Raw genomic sequence first — 20,802 nt, forward strand, 5'->3', positions numbered from 1 at the left:
CGGTTCCTCTTAGCTTTAACTTGAAACGCTGTGGGGAAGATATTTCCAGACGGACCAAGTGCGTTTCCTGTTGTCCGTGAAGATATAATATCCCGTCAACAAACAGCACCAAACCATACTGGAACATCGTTTTGTCGCGGATTTAATTTTGTGTAAAGCTTCCATACAAACGTGTCTCCTCAGGTTGGCAGGGACAGAGTAGTGACGTTACACGGCTGTGGCTGGCATGCGTGGGCATTCCAGCGTGTAAAGTTCCCGAGGATGTGGAGGACAGGTCCCGGTCCGAGTCTGCGGAGGGCAGCCAGACTCTGTTCCAGCACCCCACCTAAAGCTTCTCACACAAACTTCACTGCACGGCCCCACGCCGAGAAGCAGAGGCGCAGACGAGTGCGGGAGGAGGGCATCCTGTCGAGTCAGCATGGCGTAAGTTAGAGGGAATAGTTTAACGCTGCACTCATGAGTTACCTCTGCCTCTACTTTTAAATCCTCTAGGAACAACAAGTAGGCCTGCAGAGCGAGAGCGAAGTGCTCTAATAGGGTGATATGGTACTACAAGGTCATTAAGATAAGATGGGGCCTGATTATTTAAGACCTTGTATGTGAGGAGCAGGATTTTGAATTCTGGATTTAACAGGAAGCCAAAACAGGAGAAATATGCTCTCTCCTTCTAGTCCCTGTCAGTACTCTTGCTGCAGCATTTTGGATTAACTGAAGGCTTTTCAGGGAGTTTTTAGGACATCCTGATAATAATGAATTACAGTCGTCCGGCCTGGAAGTAATAAATGCATGAACTAGTTTTTCAGCGTCACTCTGAGACAGGATATTTCTAATTTTAGAGATGTTGCACAAATGGAAGAAAGCAGTCTTACATATTTGTTTAATATGTGCGTTGAAGGACATGTCCTGGTCAAAAATGACTCCAAGGTTCCTCACAGTGTTACTGGAGGCCAAGGTAATGCCATCCAGAGTAAGAATCTGCTTAGATACCATATTTCTAAGCTTTTCAGCGCCGAGTACAATGACCTCAGTTTGATCTGAATTAAGAAGCAGAAAGTTAGCGGCCATCCAAGTCTTTATGTCTTTAAATGATGCTTTCATTTATTAAAGTTATTCAAACCTTCACAGCCATCAGTGGCTGTTCGTGCTGGAAAACCTGTCCAATGTGTCTGAATGGAAACAGTCATGCAAAGCAGAGTGGGCTGAAATTCCTCCACAGTGATGTGAAACAGTCATTGGCTGTTAACTCAAACACTTGACTGGACGTCTTGAGGGTAGCACTACCAGTTATTGGGTTTAGGGGACAATTACACACGTTTGTGTTTCAGCCGTGTTGACTCGTTCAGTGCTGTGCTAATGCGCTCCATGATGTCATAAATCTAGTTATGAGAGAATAAATGCGACAGCTGAAGCTGCCAGTTACACACGCTCTGTTTCTGTTTGCAGAGTGCTGAAGGTGAAGCAGTGAAGTGGAGCGAGAAGCAGAAGATTGCTTACACCGCTCCGACACCTCCTGGGGCAAAGAAAGGTGACTCTCCCGTGACCTCTGTTGGCTCGGCGCTCTCTTCTCCTCACAGGCTCTGAAAGTCCTTTTTCTTTCCCCTACAGACACTAGCTCACCGTTCCCATCATGTTACAGTCCGGAGTACGTGGAGTCCAGCTGGTATCAGTGGTGGGAGAGAGAGGGATTCTTCAGTCCTGAGCAACATGTAAACATGTCAACTTGTTACATCAAATTGTTACTGTTGCAGTTAGAAATGAATTCACTTTAATGCCGTTTCTATGAAGCAAACGGAGTAAGTGGTTTCAGCTAAGCTTTAATGCTAATAATAGCAAATAAATACTTTTTATTTAGTGATGCAGAAAATAGATGAAATGTTTTGGAGCACTGATCAGAAAACATTTGTATTTGTCACAGTTTTCAGAACATACAATTACTTCACTTTGGTCATATTTCAGGCATCAAAGTGAACTTTATGTACTCTCTGAGCTTGTCCTGCCAGCAGCGCTCTCTCTTTATTCGCTGTAAAGCAGTTTGTTTTTTCTACAATAATTATTTTTACTGTAGAAAAAACATTGCTTTGCTTCTGTTCCTTTGACAGGAGAAGGCAGCTTGCTGTGATTTCCTCCTGTGTTGTTTTTGTTTTCTCTCAGCAGGTGATGAAGCAGATTTTTTCTCCCTCTTCATCTCGAGTTTTTCCTCCTCTTCTCCCCAACTTCTCTGTCCCTCATCTTTCCCTCGGTCCTGTCCGTTCTAATCATAATAACTTAAAATAAATAATAATAATAATAAAGGTCAAATAAAATATGACAATCATGGTAAAAGCCATAACGATCTATAAATAAATCTGTTGAGCATTTTTCTGGGCCTTCAGACGATCTTTGTGATTGTAAAAACAGTTACACGTCTTCCTGAGACGTGATCACACTGCGAGCCTGAGTCAGTGATCTGATTGTATTCATGTTAAAAAGACTTCACTCAGTCTCAAACGTCCACCTTCAGCTTCATTTGAATCTGAACATGTTTTTTAATCCTTTCATTTTATTTGTGTTTAGAAGTCAATGATTCGATAATTAGAAAGTACACGTTACTAAAGCAGAGCAACAGTACTGCGATATATTTACAGCGAAGGACAAAGTTGTTCTGCAGAGCGACTGTGCACACGTGCACGCATGCACACATGCACACGTGCACACTCGAGTAACGTGTTTCCTGCTCTCAGGGACGGCTGCCCCACGCGGTGGATCAGACCTTCTCTCTGTGTGTTCCTCCACCAAACGTGACTGGCACTCTGCACCTGGGCCACGCTCTGACAGTAGCTGTGGAGGACGCGCTGGTTCGATGGTAACTATGAACAGCAGAGCAGCGTGTGGTCGTTGTTCTCTGAGCTCACGTGTTTGTGTCCATCAGGCGACGGATGCAGGGCTGCAGAGTGCTGTGGGTGCCTGGATGTGACCACGCAGGTATCGCAACACAGGTACGTGTAATGACGTGATCACATGTTGTCAGGTGTCTCAGAGTAACATCAGAATATGGAAACTGCTAAAGATCACACATTTATATTCCATTTGTAAGGCTATAAATTGTGGCGCTGTGGCACATGCTCGGTGCTGAGTGTCGCTGTGCTCGTGCTTTAGATAAATTGTGGCGTTGTGGCACATGCTCGGTGCTGAGTGTCGCTGTGCTCGTGCTTTAGATAAATTGTGGCGTTGTGGCACATGCTCGGTGCTGAGAGTCGCTGTGCTCGTGCTTTAGATAAATTGTGGCGTTGTGGCACATGCTCAGTGCTGAGTGTCGCTGTGCTCGTGCTTTAGATAAATTGTGGCGTTGTGGCACATGCTCGGTGCTGAGAGTCGCTGTGCTCGTGCTTTAGATAAATTGTGGCGTTGTGGCACATGCTCGGTGCTGAGTGTCGCTGTGCTCGTGCTTTAGACGGTGGTGGAGAGGAGACTGCTGAGGCAAACGGGGAAGCACAGACGAGACTTTACGAGGGACGAGTTTCTGGAGGAGGTGTGGAAGTGGAAGAACGAGTGAGTCGTCACATCTGGACGTCTGAGCACATCTGTGTGGCCTGCTGCTGTTTGCTGAGTTTTGAGCCTCTGTTGCAGGAAAGGAGACGAGATCTACCACCAGCTGAGGAAGCTCGGAGCGTCTCTGGACTGGAGCAGAGCCTGCTTCACTATGGACCCAGTAAGAGTCACGTTCCTGCTCTGGTTCCTTACTCTGCAGTTTATGTATGAAGCCGTCCCAGGAAGATGATCTCAACCATCCTAACGAGCTGATTTATGAACCTGTACAAATACCTGCAGCAGCGGCACAAACAGAGACGAATACTGTGGTGCGATGTAAGCACATACACATATACACGATGGGTAGAGGTGATGAGTCATTCCCAGCGTCCCTGTTTCCAGTAAGGCAGATTTATTTGTAGCCGTCTGTGCCTCCTCACCACAGCACACACAGGCTAAACGAGGCACCACCCTGTGGCCTCTCCAGGAAAGTGAAACGCTGAAGCTGAGCTGTAAAGTTGGCTGCAGCACCTTCAACTGTTTGTCCTGCTTCTGTGATGTGATTTCAGGGTTTCAGCAGAGCTGTAACTGCAGCGTTCGTCCGACTGTGTGACTCTGGTCTGATTTATCGCTCCGAGGCTTTGGTCAGCTGGAGCTGTGCCCTGGAGTCGGCCATCTCTGACATAGAGGTGAGACAGCTTCACAGGAATGGATGCAACAAGTGGACAGAATAATAGAGACAGTGATGTGTCTTCACCCCAACCTAAAGTTACTCGTGTCCAGTCAGCTTTCAGATTGATTAACAGCTTGTATGTAACATGTATATAACATGTATATAACATGTTATATACATGTATGTAACATGTATATAACATGTATATATACATGTATATAACATGTTATATACATGTTATATACATGTTATATACATGTATATAACATGTATATAACATGTTATATACATGTTATATACATGTTATATACATGTATATAACATGTATATAACATGTATATAACATGGTATATAACATGTTATATACATGTTATATACATGTATATAACATGTTATATACATGTATATAACATGTTATATACATGTATATAACATGTATATAACATGTTATATACATGTATATAACATGTTATATACATGTATATAACATGTTATATACATGTATATAACATGTTATATACATGTTATATACATGTTATATACATGTTATATACATGTATATAACATGTTATATAACATGTATATAACATGTATATAACCTGTATCTAAGTGTCTTTTTTATATAAGAACGTGTACATGTTTGATTGTGCCTGGTGTTCCTCAGCACACGGACGTTAATGTCGTCATAAATCTAAAGGTTATGGAAGAACTCAGAGAGCATCTGTGAGCTGAAAACAGAACAAACCTGCTCTTTGCCTCCACGTGAACAATGAAACCTTCACGTGTTTGCATGTCTCATGACCTAACGTGACCTGATGCAGGTGAAGCTCACATGAGCGCTCGCTGAACGCTTTTAGACGAGCTGCAGAGCCGAGTGTCCCTCTGATATAACCTGAACTCATCATCAGGTGGACTGGAAGGAGCTCTCCGGCCGGACCATGCTGTCTGTTCCTGGCTATGAACACGAGCTGGAGTTTGGAGCGATGCTGAGCTTTGCGTACCCCGTAGAAGGCCACGGTGCGTATGCACGACCATCCTGGGACACGGTGCGTCCTGTAGTTTGTGCATTGATCCTCTTCTCTGTATTTTAGACACCGAGGTGGTGGTGTCCACCACCCGTCCAGAGACCATGCTGGGAGACGTGGCCATAGCTGTCCACCCTGATGATCCTCGATACCAGGCCAGTTGTGTTAGACACTCTGGGAGCGTCTCAGTGGGAGTGTTTGACTATATTTCAGGACAAGCGACAATAAACAGATCTCCTACACCGCTCAGTGTAACATTAGTGAGCTGAAAACACGACGACTGCTCACAGAGAAAACTTTAAAAGGGCCGTTAGCAAGCGCCGTTAGCAAGCGCCGTAACACAGCGGTGAGACGCTACATCAGGGGTGGGAATGTCCAGGCCTCGAGGTGTCCTGCAGGAGACACAGCTGGTTTAAACGAGCTCCTCAACATGTCCTGAAGGTCTCCAGAGGCTGTTAATGAACTCATCGTGTGATTCAGGTGTGCTGACCCAGGGTGAAACCCTGCAGGACCCCGCCCTCGAGGCCTGGGGTTGGACAGCCCTGCACTACAGCCTCAGGAAGCCTGGAGGCCAAATGCATGAACTGCAGGCTACGTGAGCAGCGTGACGTTTAACCGAGCGTGTCTTTGCTTCCTCAGACTGTTCACGGGAAGCGCTGCAGACATCCTTTCACCGACAGACTGCTGCCCATCATCACTGACTCTACGGTGGATGTGGAGCTCGGAACTGGTGACGACCACACCTGACACCTGACGTGACACTTCCTGTGGATGTGTCCGGCCCTCTGACCCGTGGCATCCGCCCACTTCCTGTTTGTCTTTTGCAGGTGCAGTGAAGGTGACTCCTGCTCACGACCACGCAGACTTTGTCCTCTCACAGAGACACTCGCTCCCACGCCTGACTGTGATTGCTGGCGACGGGACGATGACGGCGTCCTGTGGGCGGTGGCTGGAGGTGCTGTGTTACCTGTTTGTGTACATGTGTGAGTTTGTTGTGTGTCTGTGGTTTTCACTGTTCTTCTTCTCTGTGAAGGGGGTGAAGCGTTTTGATGCCAGACAGCTGGTTGTGGACGCTCTGGTTGAGAAAAGACTGTTCAGAGGAAGAAAAGATCACGCCATGAGCTTACCCGTCTGCAGGTACAGCAGAGCGTGCACGCTCAGCAGCGCGTGCACGCTCAGCAGCGCGCGCGCGCTCAGCGAGCACGCTCAGCAGCGCGCGCGCGCTCAGCGTGCACGCTCTGCGTCTGAGTGTTCACTCTAAGGGAGCTGCATGGAGCGTGTTGTGTGTCGAGCGTTTCGTGCCAGCTGACACCCCAGTACAGAGTTTGACTGGTGTTTGTGTCGGTGCATTGATTAAAGGGAACGCCTGAATGCTTGGTCCCTGCAGTGACCGGCTAAGAGGGCTCGGTTTTGCTTTTGGGGGATTTTGCCGTGGTGGGTTAGCTCCACTTGTCCCCTCAGAGCAGAGGTCAGTAAGCCACATGAGAAGCTGTGAGGGGCGCACGGATATATCCTGATCTTTATATGAAGCTTATCAGTCTCTCACGTGGTCCTGAACCCCAAATCAGCACAAAGCTGTCTATGTGAGAACCTTATGATCAGTTAATTCATCCACAGGACAGCAGGGGGCACTGCAGGACGTGATGCAGAGGAAACAGTGGAAATTGTAATGTCTACATCAGGGGTGTCCAACTCCAGGCCTCCTGTCCTGCAGGTTTAGATGTGTCCTTGATCCAACACAGCTGATTTAAATAAGCTCAACATGTCCTGAAGGTCTCCAGAGACCTAATCATGTGATTCAGGTGTGTTGACCCAGGGTGAGATCTAAACCTGCAGGACACCGGCCCTCGAGGCCTGGAGCTCCCACCTCAGATCTCTCCTATCAGGGATTCTGGACCAGTATAATAGCCACTACTCTTCATCACCATCATCAAAACACCAAATCAGAGAATTTCTTTAATTAAAGGAGCGCTTCCACAGCTTTCCCATGACTTGAAATAATGCCAATGTGCACTGAAGTAGTTCTTTCTTTCCTTTAATTTGTCACCTGTCTACAGCTTTGCTCGATCAACTCGATCAGCCAAGAAAAACATTCAGTCCTCTTCAGAATAAATTGTTTAAACCAGTGAAGAGCAGCTGTCTGCCTCTTCATATCCATCACCAGATCTTTGAATGTCTTCAGTTTTATTTATACAGTCGCCTCAAGGTGTTTTATTTTGTAAGGTCGACCCTACAATACTACAGAGAAAAACCCAACAATCATATGACCCCCTATGAACAAGCACTTTGGCGACAGTGGGAAGGAAAAACTCCCTTTTAACAGGAAGAAACCTCCAGCAGAACCAGGCTCAGGGAGGGGCGGGGCCATCTGCTGTGATTGGTTGGTGAGAGAGAAGGAAGACAGGATAAAGACATGCTGTGGAAGAGAGACAGAGATTAATAACAGATATGATTCAATGCAGAGAGGTCTGTTAATACATAGTGAGTGAGAAAGGTGACTGGAAAGGAAAAACTCAATGCATCATGGGAATCCCCCGGCAGCCTACATCTATTGCAGCATAACTAAGGGAGGATTCAGGGTCACCTGGTCCAGCACTAACTATATGCTTTAGCAAAAAGGAAAGTTTGAAGTCTAATCTTAAAAGTAGAGATAGTGTCTGTCTCCTGAATCCAAACTGGAAGCTGGTTCCACAGAAGAGGGGCCTGAAAACTGAAGGCTCTCCCTCCCATTCTACTTTTAAATACTCTAGGAACAACAAGTAGGCCTGCAGAGCAAGAGCGAAGTGCTCTAATAGGGTGATATGGTACTACAAGGTCATTAAGATAAGATGGGGCCTGATTATATTTGCAGATGTTCTTCTTTGTGGTTTCTCTTTCCTGATTCTTTCCCCCTCTCTCCTCTGTTTTAGCCGCTCAGGCGACATCATTGAACCTCTTCTAAGAAACCAGTGGTTTGTCCGCTGTGACGTCATGGCACAAAAAGCTGTGCAGGTCAGTTTACAGCTGTATCGATCCATGACTTATTTCAAAAGTAAAATCTCACTGTCGTCACGGAGGTGTGGTCTTTCCCGGTCAGGCTGTCGAGGAAAGACGGCTGGAAATCATTCCTGAGTACTACACGAAGACGTGGAAGAACTGGCTGTCCAACATCAGGTTGTGTGTCATCAGTGACACGTGTGACATGACACCGCTCTCACAATAACGCAGCTCCTGTCACAGACCGTTGTGAACAATGTGCCTCTGTTTGCAGTGACTGGTGCATATCCAGGCAGCTCTGGTGGGGCCATCAGATCCCCGCCTACAAAGTGATGCTTCCCAATTATGAGGGACAACAAGAGGTCAGTGTGCAGGAAAACCTCCAGAAACAGCACGCTCGTGTTGCCATGACAGTTTCATGCAGAGGAACCAAAAGGATGCAGAGTTTGTAGATTATAATTATCTGATAATCCCTACATTGTGTCTGTGTGTGTGTGTGTGCAGGAGCAGTGGGTGTGGGGCTGCAGCGAGGACGAGGCCCGTCACAGAGCTGCTGTCAAATATGGATTGAAGCCAGACGCCGTCACATTGACTCGGGGTGACTCGCCTCCCTCCTGACCTTTGACCTGCTGCTGTATCTACACATTGTTACCTTATTGTGTGATTGCCGTTCACACTATTGTGTTCCTGTTTCTCTTTAAACTTTATTATTATTCTAGTTGCCAATTTTTTGCCGCTTCACTAGTCCCTCAGTTTTCAGCCGATTTCACCGTTCAAACTTTAAATTGTTCTTTCTGCTGAAGCTCTATCTTTTGGTGCTCATAACTTTTATACTTTTTGAGATATTAAGCTTTTTGTACCATGTTTGGCCCATTTTGCTGGATGGGACCACATCACCAGTGTGATCACCAGTTTGGTTTGCCGGGCTGTGTTTTAGCTCAGTGAGATGAGCAGCCAGTCTCAGAGCGGGAGGCCCGGGTTCGAATCCCGCTTATGACATAAAGTTTCAGTTTTCAGTTCAACTTTAACTCTTTTCAACACCAATTTCAGCTTCTCACCTCAGACAGTTCTCCTGCTGTGTTCAGATCCCACTACCTGGCGTTCACGCTGCATTTGTGCAGGAAACTTTTTCTAGTTATTTGTTGCTGTTGTTTTTTCTGTAAACCACTGATATGACCGTGCTACAGACGAGGATTCGCTGATCTAATGAGACACGGGTCTGAACATGTTCGTGATTATCACACACTGCTGTCTTTGTTGCCTCCTCGATTGTTTGGTAGTTTTGTAGGTTTTTTGGTGCACATCTGTGACACGTTTCAGGTCGTCAGACAGGTTCATGTCCGGCTGAGATAAGCTGGTGGCAGCAGGCGTTTGGAGCCTGAAACCTGCCTCACTGTAAGAACTTGAGTTGTGTTGCTAATGAGTCTGGCTCAGTGTGAAAATCTTCTTTGTAGACAGTCGGCTTCATCGAGGGTGTTTTTGTGAGGCGACCCTTCCTGTTCTTGTCAGCAGTGGTTTCCTCCTCGACTCATGGAGGCCATGTTTGCCTGCTCTCATTCAGGTTGTTGAATCACGAGCTCTGAGACGACCGAGGTCGTCTAGCTTCTTCTGTGACCTCCCGGATGAGTCGTCGGTGCACTCTTTGAGTAATTTAGTCAGACTGGTCGCTCCACTGTTTTCTCCACGTGTGGATGACTGATGGCGCTCACCGCGGCGCCTCTGTGCTCGTGTCAGAGTCACAGATGTCAGTGATTGGATCCCAGTGGGCTGGTTTTTGACATCTTCTGGCTTCACTTTGTCTGCACTTCTTAATTGAACAGCTGGGTTTGGGAAGCTTTTTTCCTGTAATTTAAAAACAGTCTTTTTAAGTTTACTTATCTTTGTCTAATATAAAACCGCGTTTGATCTGAAACGTGTGACAGAAATGGGTCCAGTCAGTGGTTTACTGACTGGACTGTTGAGATAAAGTAAAAGGATGTGCTCAGCTTCACTGATGTTGTTCCCTGTTTCAGACCCAGATGTCTTGGACACGTGGTTTTCCTCGGCGCTCTTTCCCTTCGCCATGCTTGGCTGGCCCGATCAGGTACTGGACTTCCTCTGACAGGATGTGAAACGAAGCACCCCTCATCCCTAACCCACCCACTCTTCCCACAGACCGCTGACCTGCAGCAGTTTTACCCCAACTCTGTCCTGGAGACGGGCAGTGACCTCATCTTTTTCTGGGTTGCCAGGATGGTGATGCTGGGAACAGAGCTGACCGGGCAGCTGCCCTTTAAACAGGTCACTGATGATAATGAGGAAATGGACCACAGCCTCATCCTGTTGTTTTTGTGTCTCATCCTGTTTCCTTCCTGTCTCAGGTCCTGTTTCATTCACTGGTGAGAGACAAATATGGCAGAAAAATGAGCAAATCTCTGGGAAATGTCATCGACCCCTTAGACGTTATTCACGGCGTCTCTTTGGAGGTAATAACGCCGTAACGACTGTCTGACCATCTCACTCAGTGAAGAGCGTTAATCGTTAAACTAGTGTCAGAAACATCGTGTTAGCGTCTGTGTTGTTTTTACGCTCTGTTTTAAGGAAGTAGTTACATTTATTCACTTTGCTCATTCTAGACGTCTTAAAGAAAAGCAGTTATTGATGTGTCTTAACGCCACAGCGCGGTGTAGAGAGCTAACAACAGCTGGTGAAAGCACTTTTATTTATCTCACAAACCTCTGAGCTGCTGAGAAGATGCAGAGCTGTCAGCAGCTCAGCTGTTGTCTGTTCTTAAACGATGTGTTGTGAAAGTCTGGTTTCTCCATCCTCTTAGAGACTTCAAGGAAAAGTGACGGAGGGGAACCTGGATCCGAGGGAGCAGCTGGTTGCCATGGAAGCGCAGGTCAGCTCCCCCCCTCCCGACTCGTCCTTTCTGTTTATTCCCACTCTTATCTGCTGCTACATCTGCTTCCCCACAGAGGAAGGACTTCCCCGTGGGCATCCCAGAGTGTGGCACTGATGCTCTGCGCTTCGCCCTGTGCTCTCACAGAACGCAGGGTGAGTGAGTCCCTCCTCATTTTGTCAGAGCGAATGAATGTGGAGGACAGCGTCACGGGAAAGAAGTGATGCATGTTCACCAGAGTTTAAAGTGACTGCATAACGTATTATTGATCCCTGTTTCACATAAAAGCCAGCCGTCACAGAAGGTTGAAACCGTCTCAGGTACCTTCAAGTAGCTTATGAGATGTTATCAAGGTGATAACATCTGTCATCAGTCAGAGGTTCCTGACTAGTAACTAACTGCTGGGACAGAACAATCAAACCAGTGATCCACGTCAGACCATAGAGGTGGGGAAACATCGATACTGTGTAGCATGGTGATATTTTGTTTGCTAATAATGTATGGATACAGGGACAGCAGAAATCGATACTTTGTTACAAAAAGGTTTTTGTGCTCTGACTTCAGAGCATGTTGATCCTTTTTCTGAGCAAGAATCCTGACATTCCTTCACTGTCCAAATGTGTTTAATAAACATGACAGTTTACTTATTTTAATTTAAGACATGTTTTATTTTAATTAAGTTTAAAACTTTTTTATTTAATGTAAAATTATATTTTGTTTTAATTTACTTTCAAATTCTTCAGTTGCTGAAGGGGCTGCATAGTTTTCATAAACTGCATAGTTCAGAATAGCTATAATTGTACCAGATGGTTGATTCAGTTAAGTTGGACTAGACTGTAATACAAACCGTTCAGTTTGTCAACAATCAAACTGAAATGAGAGAAAGACTGAGTGTGAGACTTTGATATTAGAGAAAATGATGATTGATAAAGTTTACCTTTATGTACAGAATCTGAATATCGCAAAATATTTTTAAAAAGTGCAATAATATCGTATCGTGGGATGTATGGTGATTCCCACCTCTATCAGACCGGTGGGCTGCTTCTTTTCCTGTGTGTAACATTTTCACTGTTGCCTGTTGTCAGGAGAAGACATCAGTCTGTCTGTCGCTCAGGTCCTGAGCTGCAGACACTTCTGCAATAAGATGTGGCAGACGTTAAGGTTCACACTGGGAGCGCTGAGTGAGAGCGGAGCAACACTGGAGACCATAGCAAAGGTACAGCAAGAACGATAAAGGTCACGAAAAAGGCTAAGCTTATCAGGATATTTGTAAAATGGTAAATGGACTTGTTCTTATATAGCGCTTTTCTACTCTGTCTGAGCACTCAAAGCGCTTTATACAACTAATTCATTCACCCAATCACACCCATTCACACAAGCACTTTTTTTCTCACCTAAGTGCTAAGTAGTCTAACATTCATACACATTCACACTCCGATGGATGCATCGGAGAGCAACGCGGGGTTAGTATCTTGCCCAAGGATATTTGGCATGCAGACTGGAGCAGCCTGGGATCGAACCACTGACCTTCTGGTTAGTGGCTGACCTGCTCTGCCACCTGAGCTACAGCCACCCATGTGTGTGTGTGTGCGTGTGTGTGTGTGCGTGTGTGTGGTGTTTTTTTTAAGGACTGAGCCCACATATCAAAAAGTGAGCACTGTGAGCTGTGTTGAATGTATCACAAGTGTAAAAACAGAGGAAAGTGTTTTTGTGACTGTCAGAGGTTCTCTGTAGCGAGGGAAAGAAGTTTGTCCCTTATAAACACGCCTTTTCTTTCTAAGAGCGACGGGAATATTTAAAGTTCACTCGACGTCCACCTCTGCACTCAGGGTAAAGAACCGTTTGTGTCACTGAGCAGGAACCTGATGTGTCCAAGAACCACTGCAGAGGCCTGGAGTCCCAGGCGTCTCCACGGTCCTGTCAGAAATAACAGCAGACTAATACAACAACACTGGCTGCCTGCACAGAGATCAGGTCAGCTGACCAGTTACCATGGCGCTCTCTGACTCGATTAGCTCTCTGCTGATCCTAAAACATCTTTTTTTGTTTTTTTTGTTGAGTCTGATCCAAAGCTGGAGGAAACTCTTGTTTTTCTTCACAACAGAGGGAACAAACATGCACACCAAGAGAAATACACCAGGTTAACATGAACTACATCATGACAGCTCAACTTTGTTTTAACGGCGTGGACACCGAGGCTGCGTCCACACCGAGGCTGCGTCCACACCGAGGCTGCGTCCACACCGAGGCTGCGTCCACACCGAGGCGGCGTCCACACTAATGCGTTTGAACTCAGTTTTCTCTACGTTGTGTCCTCCCGTCCACACTGAGACGCTCTTGAAAACACACACATTTAAAAACGCAGCTGCCCCGTCAGTGTGGACACTCGAAAACACAGACTTTCTAAAACGACGACGCATGTTGGTCATGTGATGCAGTCATGTGACCAATATAGCGCAGTGCATTATGCAGCAGTTGTTTGATTGCTCTTAATTCTGACAGCCCTGAAAAAGATGAATATCAGACTTCAAATTGTTTAGTTCTCACTCGTGTTTGTGCAGGACTGCACGTCAGCGTTTTCATCTGTTTCCGTGTGGACGCACGACTCTGTGGAAACGGCTGAAAACGCGAGTTGGACGCAGAGTGTTTTCAGACGAAAACGCCGTTTCCAGATGTATCGGGGCGAGTGTGGGCGTAGCCTGAGCGTGACACGCTGACAGGAACACTCCACCTTTACAAACCGCTGTCTCTCAGAGGGTTGAGGTGTGGGAGTCTGTCTGTTTGTGTCTGTTTCACAGCGTGGAGTAACAGACATCTGAAGTCCACTGACAAATGTTTACTTTCTAACCCAGCATCATAGACCTGACTGTGTCCTCTGCAGCGCCTCTTTCACTGTTCGCCTCTCTGCAGACGGCTCCTCGGAGCAGCATGGACCGCTGGATCTGCTCCAGACTGCGCAGCACGGTGGGCCAGTGCGAGCAGGCCTTTGAAGCTTACGAGCTGCACGCCGTCACGTCGGCGCTGTACTCCTTCTGGGTCCACAGCCTGTGTGATGTTTACATGGTGAGGAGACAACAGGACACGTAGATCCTCCCAGCAGACCAGATAAGAGGGTTACTGGTTCCTTTGTATCTCCACTGATCTTCTTACTGCTCTGTCTAAAAAAAGACGGTGATATATTTATCTGGTTTCCATGGAAACGTGGCGGCTCAAAGCTTAACGCAGAGAGATTAAGCTAATTCAGACTGAAGTGTTAGTGCTAAGCAGCAGTTAGCCCAGCACTGAATGAGCTGCTGTGCTCTGTGTTTGCAGGAGTACATGAAGCCTCTGCTGACCCAGCAGGACCAGGAAGTCGTCCTCACAGAGCGCGGTGGTGACGCGAGGCAGGCGGCCATCGCTGTCCTCTATCACTGTGTGTCTGTGTGCTTGGCCCTGCTCGCCCCCTTCATGCCGTTCATCACTGAGGAGCTGTGGCAGCGACTTCAGCCGTTTGCACCCGAAGCTGCTGCACAGACCAGCCTGTGTTTGCAGCCGTACCCCCGCGCCGCTCAGCTGGTAGGTTGGTCTGAGGTTTCCACGTGTTTGTAGCCCCCCAGGAGAGCACCTTCTCGTCTTAAATAACGCTAAAAAACTGCTAATGTGCATTAATATCTCAAATTATTCCAGTCAGAGTGAAGCGAGTGCAAGCTCGGCAGGAATCTGTCCTGTGAGATGAAGAGCAGAGACGGATCCACGTTCAGGCAAACGTGAGACTCTGAAACTCAGAGCCAGCAGAAGGAAACAGAGCTGAGCTTCACCCAGAGACATTTACTGTAATTCAAGATCTTAATAATATTTCAGAGACAAACATCACTGAAGCAGATAACATTGATCTCACTGTTCGTACCCACAGACAGAGGGACAGTAAATAAGGTCCAGCTGACAGCAGCTGTAATCTGAAGGCTGTAACATCGACTCCCCACAGTAACACAGATCAGATGATCTGATATTTACAGCAGGAAACAAACTCTGAACGTTTGGGAAACAGAGTTCACCAGTGATTACTCCTGAAGATTTAAATGTCCGTCCCTCCTCTGGCACTGATCTAATTAGCTGCTGAGCCTCCTCCCAGGAGCAGCTCGACTCTGAGCCCCTCACCAGGATCCTCACCCTGTTCTTAAGGCTGAACCCAGGATTGCTCTCATCTCATTATCAAAGCTCCTGATCATAGGTGAGGGTTTGAGTGTGGACGGACCAGCAACAGCTTTGCTTTCACATCTTTCTGAGTGTGAGTGTGTCACCACAACAGACCAGCTCAGAGTGCACTCCTGCTCTCCGTACTTAAACCCTCACACTGAGCACTCCACCCGTCTCTAAGGACCGTGGTCTTCGACTTGTAGCTAATTTTCAGCCGAGCTGCTTCGATTTCAGCTGCAAACTCTGAGATAAAAATGATGAACAGAAAGAATAAATCTGATTTATTACCAACAATGTGGACCAGAGCCTGGATAAGCCCAATACAACGTATCCCCACAGGAGACCCAGAGGATGCGGTTGAAGGCCTTCGCCAAATCCACAAAGCACATGTAAACTAGTTCAGCAAACTCCCATCAAACCTCGAATATCCACGCGAGGAGGAAGAGTTGGTGCAGCGTTCCACAGCCACAATGAAAACACACTCACACCTCCAGTACCCTGGATAGGCCTTCCCAAAGCCTGAGGAGAGTGAATGTTGCAGAGGCGTGTCAACCAAGACGGTCCTACAACATGACCTGAAAAAGAAAAGATGAAAACTTACACAAAGCAAACGATAAAAACCTATTTGAGCAAACACAAACCAGTGGAGTCAGACCTGCAGAAAGGCACCGAGAGGAAGAGCCAAAGAGGAGGAAGCACAAACCGGGAAAACTCAGTAACATCCAGCAGCTGCAAATGAATGCAGAGAGAAAATGCTCTACTGTGGCATAACTAAGGTCACATGATCCAGCCAGAATAATACGCTTCATCTAAACTTTAATTTTTACCGAGAGTCTTCTCCACGCTAACCTGGACACGGAGACTTTCTTAGTCCAGGACTGAAAACGGGCCCAGAGTTATTAAAGTAGCTCAGACAGAGGGAATGCACAGGACTTCAGCTGATGTTAGTTTTCTAACCTCCCGCCCTCTCCATCCTCACAGGCACACTGGCATTTTGCCGAAGAGGAAAGAGACTTCCTGCTGGTACAGGAAGTGATCCGAGTGGCCCGTTCTTTACGAGCACAGTGTGGCGTAACCAAAGCAAAACCTGACAGTAAGTCAGCACATAACCATTATCACACAGACTCTTCCACTGCAAACGCTTAAAGCAACAAAGTTAAGTTTATTACTGTGCAAAAGTCTTGAGTCACCCGTGATTTCTTCACTTTTTCCAGGAAAACAGGAAATGGGTGCAGCGATTTTTTTTCTTTTTAATATTGCACAAACTCCGACTTTATGGAGATACAGAAGTTTAAGGTTTGCAGATATTTAAAAAAATCGCTGCACCCATTTCCCGTTTTCCCGTAGGACCAGCTTCTTCACAGCCTGAGCTCTCTGACACAGGCCTCTTTAAAAGTATCTTCAATAGTTCTCCAGGCTTCTTGGAGGACGTTCAGACTTTCTCCTTGGATATTTCTGCCTCTTGATCTGTTCTCTGTCAGGATGATCCCACACTGCTTTGGATCTGAGGAGGCTGGACAGGCACTGCTCACCTCTACCTGATGTCCTCTGAACAATGATTTGGACCAACAGTTTCAGATTTAAATTTCTCTCCATCAGACACGTTTTGATCATCAGAGCTCGTCCTGCATCATTTTCATGCCTTTGTTTTTTCTTCATTAAGAACGGCTTCTTGACAGCTGCTCTTCCACTGAGACCATTCTGACAGTAAATAGCTGATTGTTCAGGCTTTGTTTCAGCTCTTTGCTAGTGCAGTATGTTTTCATACTAATATATGACAAATTTTTAACTTGCAGCTTTTTTGGAATCGTCTTGTTTGTGTAAAAATACTATTTAATGCTTGTCAAACTGGTATCTTTGGTATTTTTCTTGGTATCAAAAATGGGACCAAACTGTGTTTTTGACTCTTGTAACAAAGTGTCAAAGGCTTCACTTAAAATTGGTTCTTTGCTAAGTTGCCTGTTATGTGTCGACACAACACTGGTTCTTCACTTTTCTCTTTTCTTTTTTAAATGTGTTAATTATTCAGAGGTCAGAGGTTAAACAAACATAAAACATGGTCAGGTTAGGGCACTGGAAGAATCTGTGTAACAAAGTAGCCGAACTCTGGAAGTCCTCTGAAAGCTCCCTGAGAGCCACACTCAGCTGTGACGTTTATGCTGTAAGAAAAGAATAAAAATGCTTTAATTAATTTAAATCTTGATGGTTTCAGTGTGGGCAGTGTGCTCGCCCAGCCAGGCCGAGGTCCTCCTTCGCTTCGGGTCAGCGATTAGGACGTTAAGCCGAATCTCCGACCTCCACATCTGCTGTTCTGATGGAGGCAGCGTCCCCCCGTCTGCACACTCCACTTCTCCACCCAAAACAAGCCTCGTTGGTGTGGTGGACCACACGTGTCGGCTACATCTTCACGTTCAGGTATGTATCGGGCTTCTTCTGCACGAAGCAATGAGCTTCATTGTTAATGAATGAACTTTGTGTGTTGGACTGACAGTTCAGTCTTTCAGCATCGGGATCATCATCGGACACACTGAATGAAATGATTTACTCTGAGATATGAACCCAATCTGTAGTTTAATAAGGAAGGAGCAGTCAGGTTACGCTAATAACTGGATTGGTTGATCATCGCCAAGTGTGCTGTTGAGCCAAGGAGATAAACATCTTGTGTGAATAGGCACATGCTCAGTAGGGGGTCACCTACCCTCTTACACAGTGCAGATTATAATATGAATACCTGGGACTCGCCACCTCTGGCCTCAGAGCTGAAGAAGCTTCTCAGACGACAGGTGAAACTTGGAGGAGTCCAGTCGTTTTCTCTCCGAGCTTCTTAGATCATCAGCAGAGCTTCCAGGTGAAACCACTGAAGACCACGAGCTCCTCTGTGCACAGACGAGTCAGAGGTGAGGGCGTCTGTCCCACAGCCAAACTGCAGTCATGCATCGGGACACAAACACAGTCGAGGTGCTGCAGTATCCCAGTCACGCTGTGGACCTGAACTCCATTGAAATGCTGTGGCAGGACCTGATGAGAAAAATAAATGCATGCATGTAATCAACGAATATTCAATGTCATGTGACCTTAAGCAAATCTAATAACTCTTCAGAGAAGCACACATTGTTCACGTCATGTTTGCACTGTGATGAGACTCCCTGCTCCTGTTGGGTGTTTGTGCAGTGGTGATGAGGATGCTGGTCTAACGTATTGTTGTGTCTCTCAGAGTGGGATGAACATTGAGAAACAGATCGTGCAGCTCTCTCAGCGCAGAGACCGGCTCGTCCCGAAGCTGGATGAGATCCTCGCCAGAGTCCAGTCTCCAAGCTACCTCAGCAAGGTTCCTGCTCGTGTCCGGGAGCAGATGGACAGTAAGGTGAAGGAGACCTGCAGCTTCTCTGTACCTGAGTCAGCTTTATGTTGTGGAGAGAGAGTCAAAGCTCAGGGAATGGCACTGCTGTTGTGTCTCTAACCAACAGATGGTTGTAGATGGTGCACTGAACAAAGACTAATGCTGATAAATAAAAATGACAATTTAAAATAGGAGATTATATGAAACGTACATTCTTCTCAAAAACCTCGAGTCCTGCTGTGCAGAACGAGCAGCCACACCAGCTGTGCACATCCATCTTCAAAGCACGAGCAGCTGTTCAGCTGCCCTGCACCTCCACCCTGCACACGCCTCCGCCCTGCACACGCCTCCGCCCTGCACACACCTCCACCCTGCATACACCTCCACCCTGCACACACCTCCACCCTGCACACGCCTCCACCCTGCATACACCTCCACCCTGCACACACCTCCGCCCTGCACACGCCTCCATCCTGCACACGCCTCCACCCTCCCGTCCCCGCACTGTCCTTAAAGGGGAGGTGTGGTTTGGTGTTGGAGATCAGGTGCGTTTGACACCACACTATGAACCCACTGCTCCACCTGCCCCCTGCAGCTGAGCCCCCCCCCCCCTTACCTGCTAGGACAAAACAGCCCCCACGCCCCTTTCTGAGCCATCAGTCTGCAGAACAAAAGGTAGAAAAAGGCTCAGCGTGTAGAGCAGGGTTTCCCACAGAGACCCTTTACCTGCAACACCACCTGGCTCTGCTCCGTCCATCAATCCCTTTCCGATGAGGTCGGTCAGTCTGGCGGTCGTACCCAGCCAGCCCCAAGAACCGCCTCAGCTCTGTTTCGGTCTTAGGCCGTGGGCAGGATGCGCTGGCTGCCGTTTTATCCACCCGTGCCCCCCAAGTGGTTCCTCAGATACTGCACCTCCCTGCGTCCAACGTCACACACATCAAACTTTTTGTGTGGGCTTAGACCAGTTTTCTTGAATCATGTCCAACGCCTCCCACAGCTTCTCCCGAACAGTAAATCAAAGGGAGAAAGTGGAGGAAGTTGTTCACGGCCAAACCAACAGCTGCATCCAGACTGGTTGGGTGGTGCAGACCCACGCCACGGCTTCTGCCGAAAGCCCCGCGATGAACTGGACCACCAGCTCTACGATGCAGGCCTCAGCGGGTAACCAGGCAGCTACCAGGTGTTTTTGTCCAGGACTAAGACTGGCCCCGTAACTTCTCCTGGTGGTGAAACACTGGCGCTTGCTCCTTCTGCTCTCTCCAGCCATCATCTTAGCCATCGTCTGGGCCAGCGTCTGGGCCAGCGTCTGGGCCAGCGTCTGGGCCAGCGTCTCCGTTGGTTGGGCTGGTTGTGGCTCCCTCGTGCTGCGGCTGCGTTTCAGCACCACTGTGACAGAACGAGGACACCAGCTGTGCACATTCTGGTTTTTCCTCATTCACAAAGCACAAGCAGGTCTTCATCTGCTCTGCACACACCGACACACACGCCTCCACCCTCCGGTCCAGGCACCATCCTTACAGGCTGGTTCACTGATGCAGATCAGGTGCACGTCAACCTCCCCTGACACCTCTCCTCCACCCCTCCCCTGCAACTGAGCCGCACCCACACATCCACCACTCCTCCTAAGCCGAGGCCACGCTCAGTTTTAAAATGCACAGTCATCTTAAGCTAATATGTGGCTTCCTGCTGTGGTTATGCAGTCCTGTGAGATTTTGCACCGTGAAAGCAAACGCGTGTAAATGCTAATGGTGTCATCAGTTGTTGTTGTGTCGTTGTGCAGAGAACATTCACTCTGTGAGTTCATACCAGCACTGTATCCATCTCTGTATGTTTTCCTCTGTGTGCAGGTGTCTGCTCTGGAGCAGGAACTGAAAACTGTTGAGGATCAACTGAAACTGCTGCAAGAGATGCAAACAGCAGAATAACTGAAGCCTTCACAGGAGCTGTTGGACTGCTGTAGGAAAAAAGCTGCTGTTTCATTATTTATAATATTATAGTCAAAAATATGAACTTTATATTATGTAATGGAGTTATGCGCTGTATAAGCACCAGTCCTGTCTGGCTCCAGGTGTTTTGAGCATCGTGGAAGCATCTGTATTTGATCTGTTGCTCTTATTCCAAAAATACTGTCTATTCTGGCCTTTTAAAAACTCTGTTTAAAATAATTTTTATGATCAAGCTTTCATTTTCGTTGTTTTACCATGAATGCATTTCAAATCTGAAT

The 20,802-nt window shown here is 47.1% G+C and overlaps 1 protein-coding gene across 4 annotated transcripts; it reads left to right on the forward strand.

Moving 5' to 3' along the window:
* Nucleotides 1–64: 64 nt before the first annotated feature.
* vars2 (valyl-tRNA synthetase 2, mitochondrial) lies at nucleotides 65–20,529 on the forward strand. 4 transcript variants are annotated; one of them, XM_085149635.1, is made up of 29 exons: nucleotides 67–423; nucleotides 1,444–1,525; nucleotides 1,606–1,706; nucleotides 2,721–2,842; nucleotides 2,909–2,975; nucleotides 3,431–3,528; nucleotides 3,607–3,688; nucleotides 4,077–4,196; nucleotides 5,089–5,197; nucleotides 5,272–5,360; nucleotides 5,845–5,935; nucleotides 6,033–6,160; nucleotides 6,239–6,342; nucleotides 8,115–8,196; nucleotides 8,282–8,358; nucleotides 8,456–8,543; nucleotides 8,686–8,779; nucleotides 10,194–10,264; nucleotides 10,336–10,461; nucleotides 10,542–10,646; nucleotides 10,994–11,062; nucleotides 11,139–11,217; nucleotides 12,148–12,278; nucleotides 13,973–14,125; nucleotides 14,375–14,617; nucleotides 16,220–16,331; nucleotides 17,451–17,653; nucleotides 18,453–18,602; nucleotides 20,426–20,529. In XM_085149635.1, exons 1-29 carry the CDS (start codon nucleotides 262–264, stop codon nucleotides 20,501–20,503), a joined length of 3,216 nt encoding a protein of 1,071 aa, XP_085005761.1. In that variant the 5' UTR covers nucleotides 67–261; the 3' UTR covers nucleotides 20,504–20,529. The 4 variants fall into 4 exon arrangements, with proteins under 4 accessions (XP_085005762.1, XP_085005760.1, XP_085005763.1 ...); XM_085149634.1 differs by having other exon boundaries at nucleotides 66–423; nucleotides 6,033–6,342; XM_085149636.1 differs by lacking the exon at nucleotides 18,453–18,602 and having other exon boundaries at nucleotides 65–423; nucleotides 6,033–6,342.
* Nucleotides 20,530–20,802: the final 273 nt, after the last annotated feature.

The sequence above is a fragment of the Neolamprologus multifasciatus genome, chromosome 22 (assembly GCF_963576455.1).
Source record: "Neolamprologus multifasciatus chromosome 22, fNeoMul1.2, whole genome shotgun sequence".
Lineage (NCBI taxonomy): Eukaryota > Metazoa > Chordata > Actinopteri > Cichliformes > Cichlidae > Neolamprologus > Neolamprologus multifasciatus.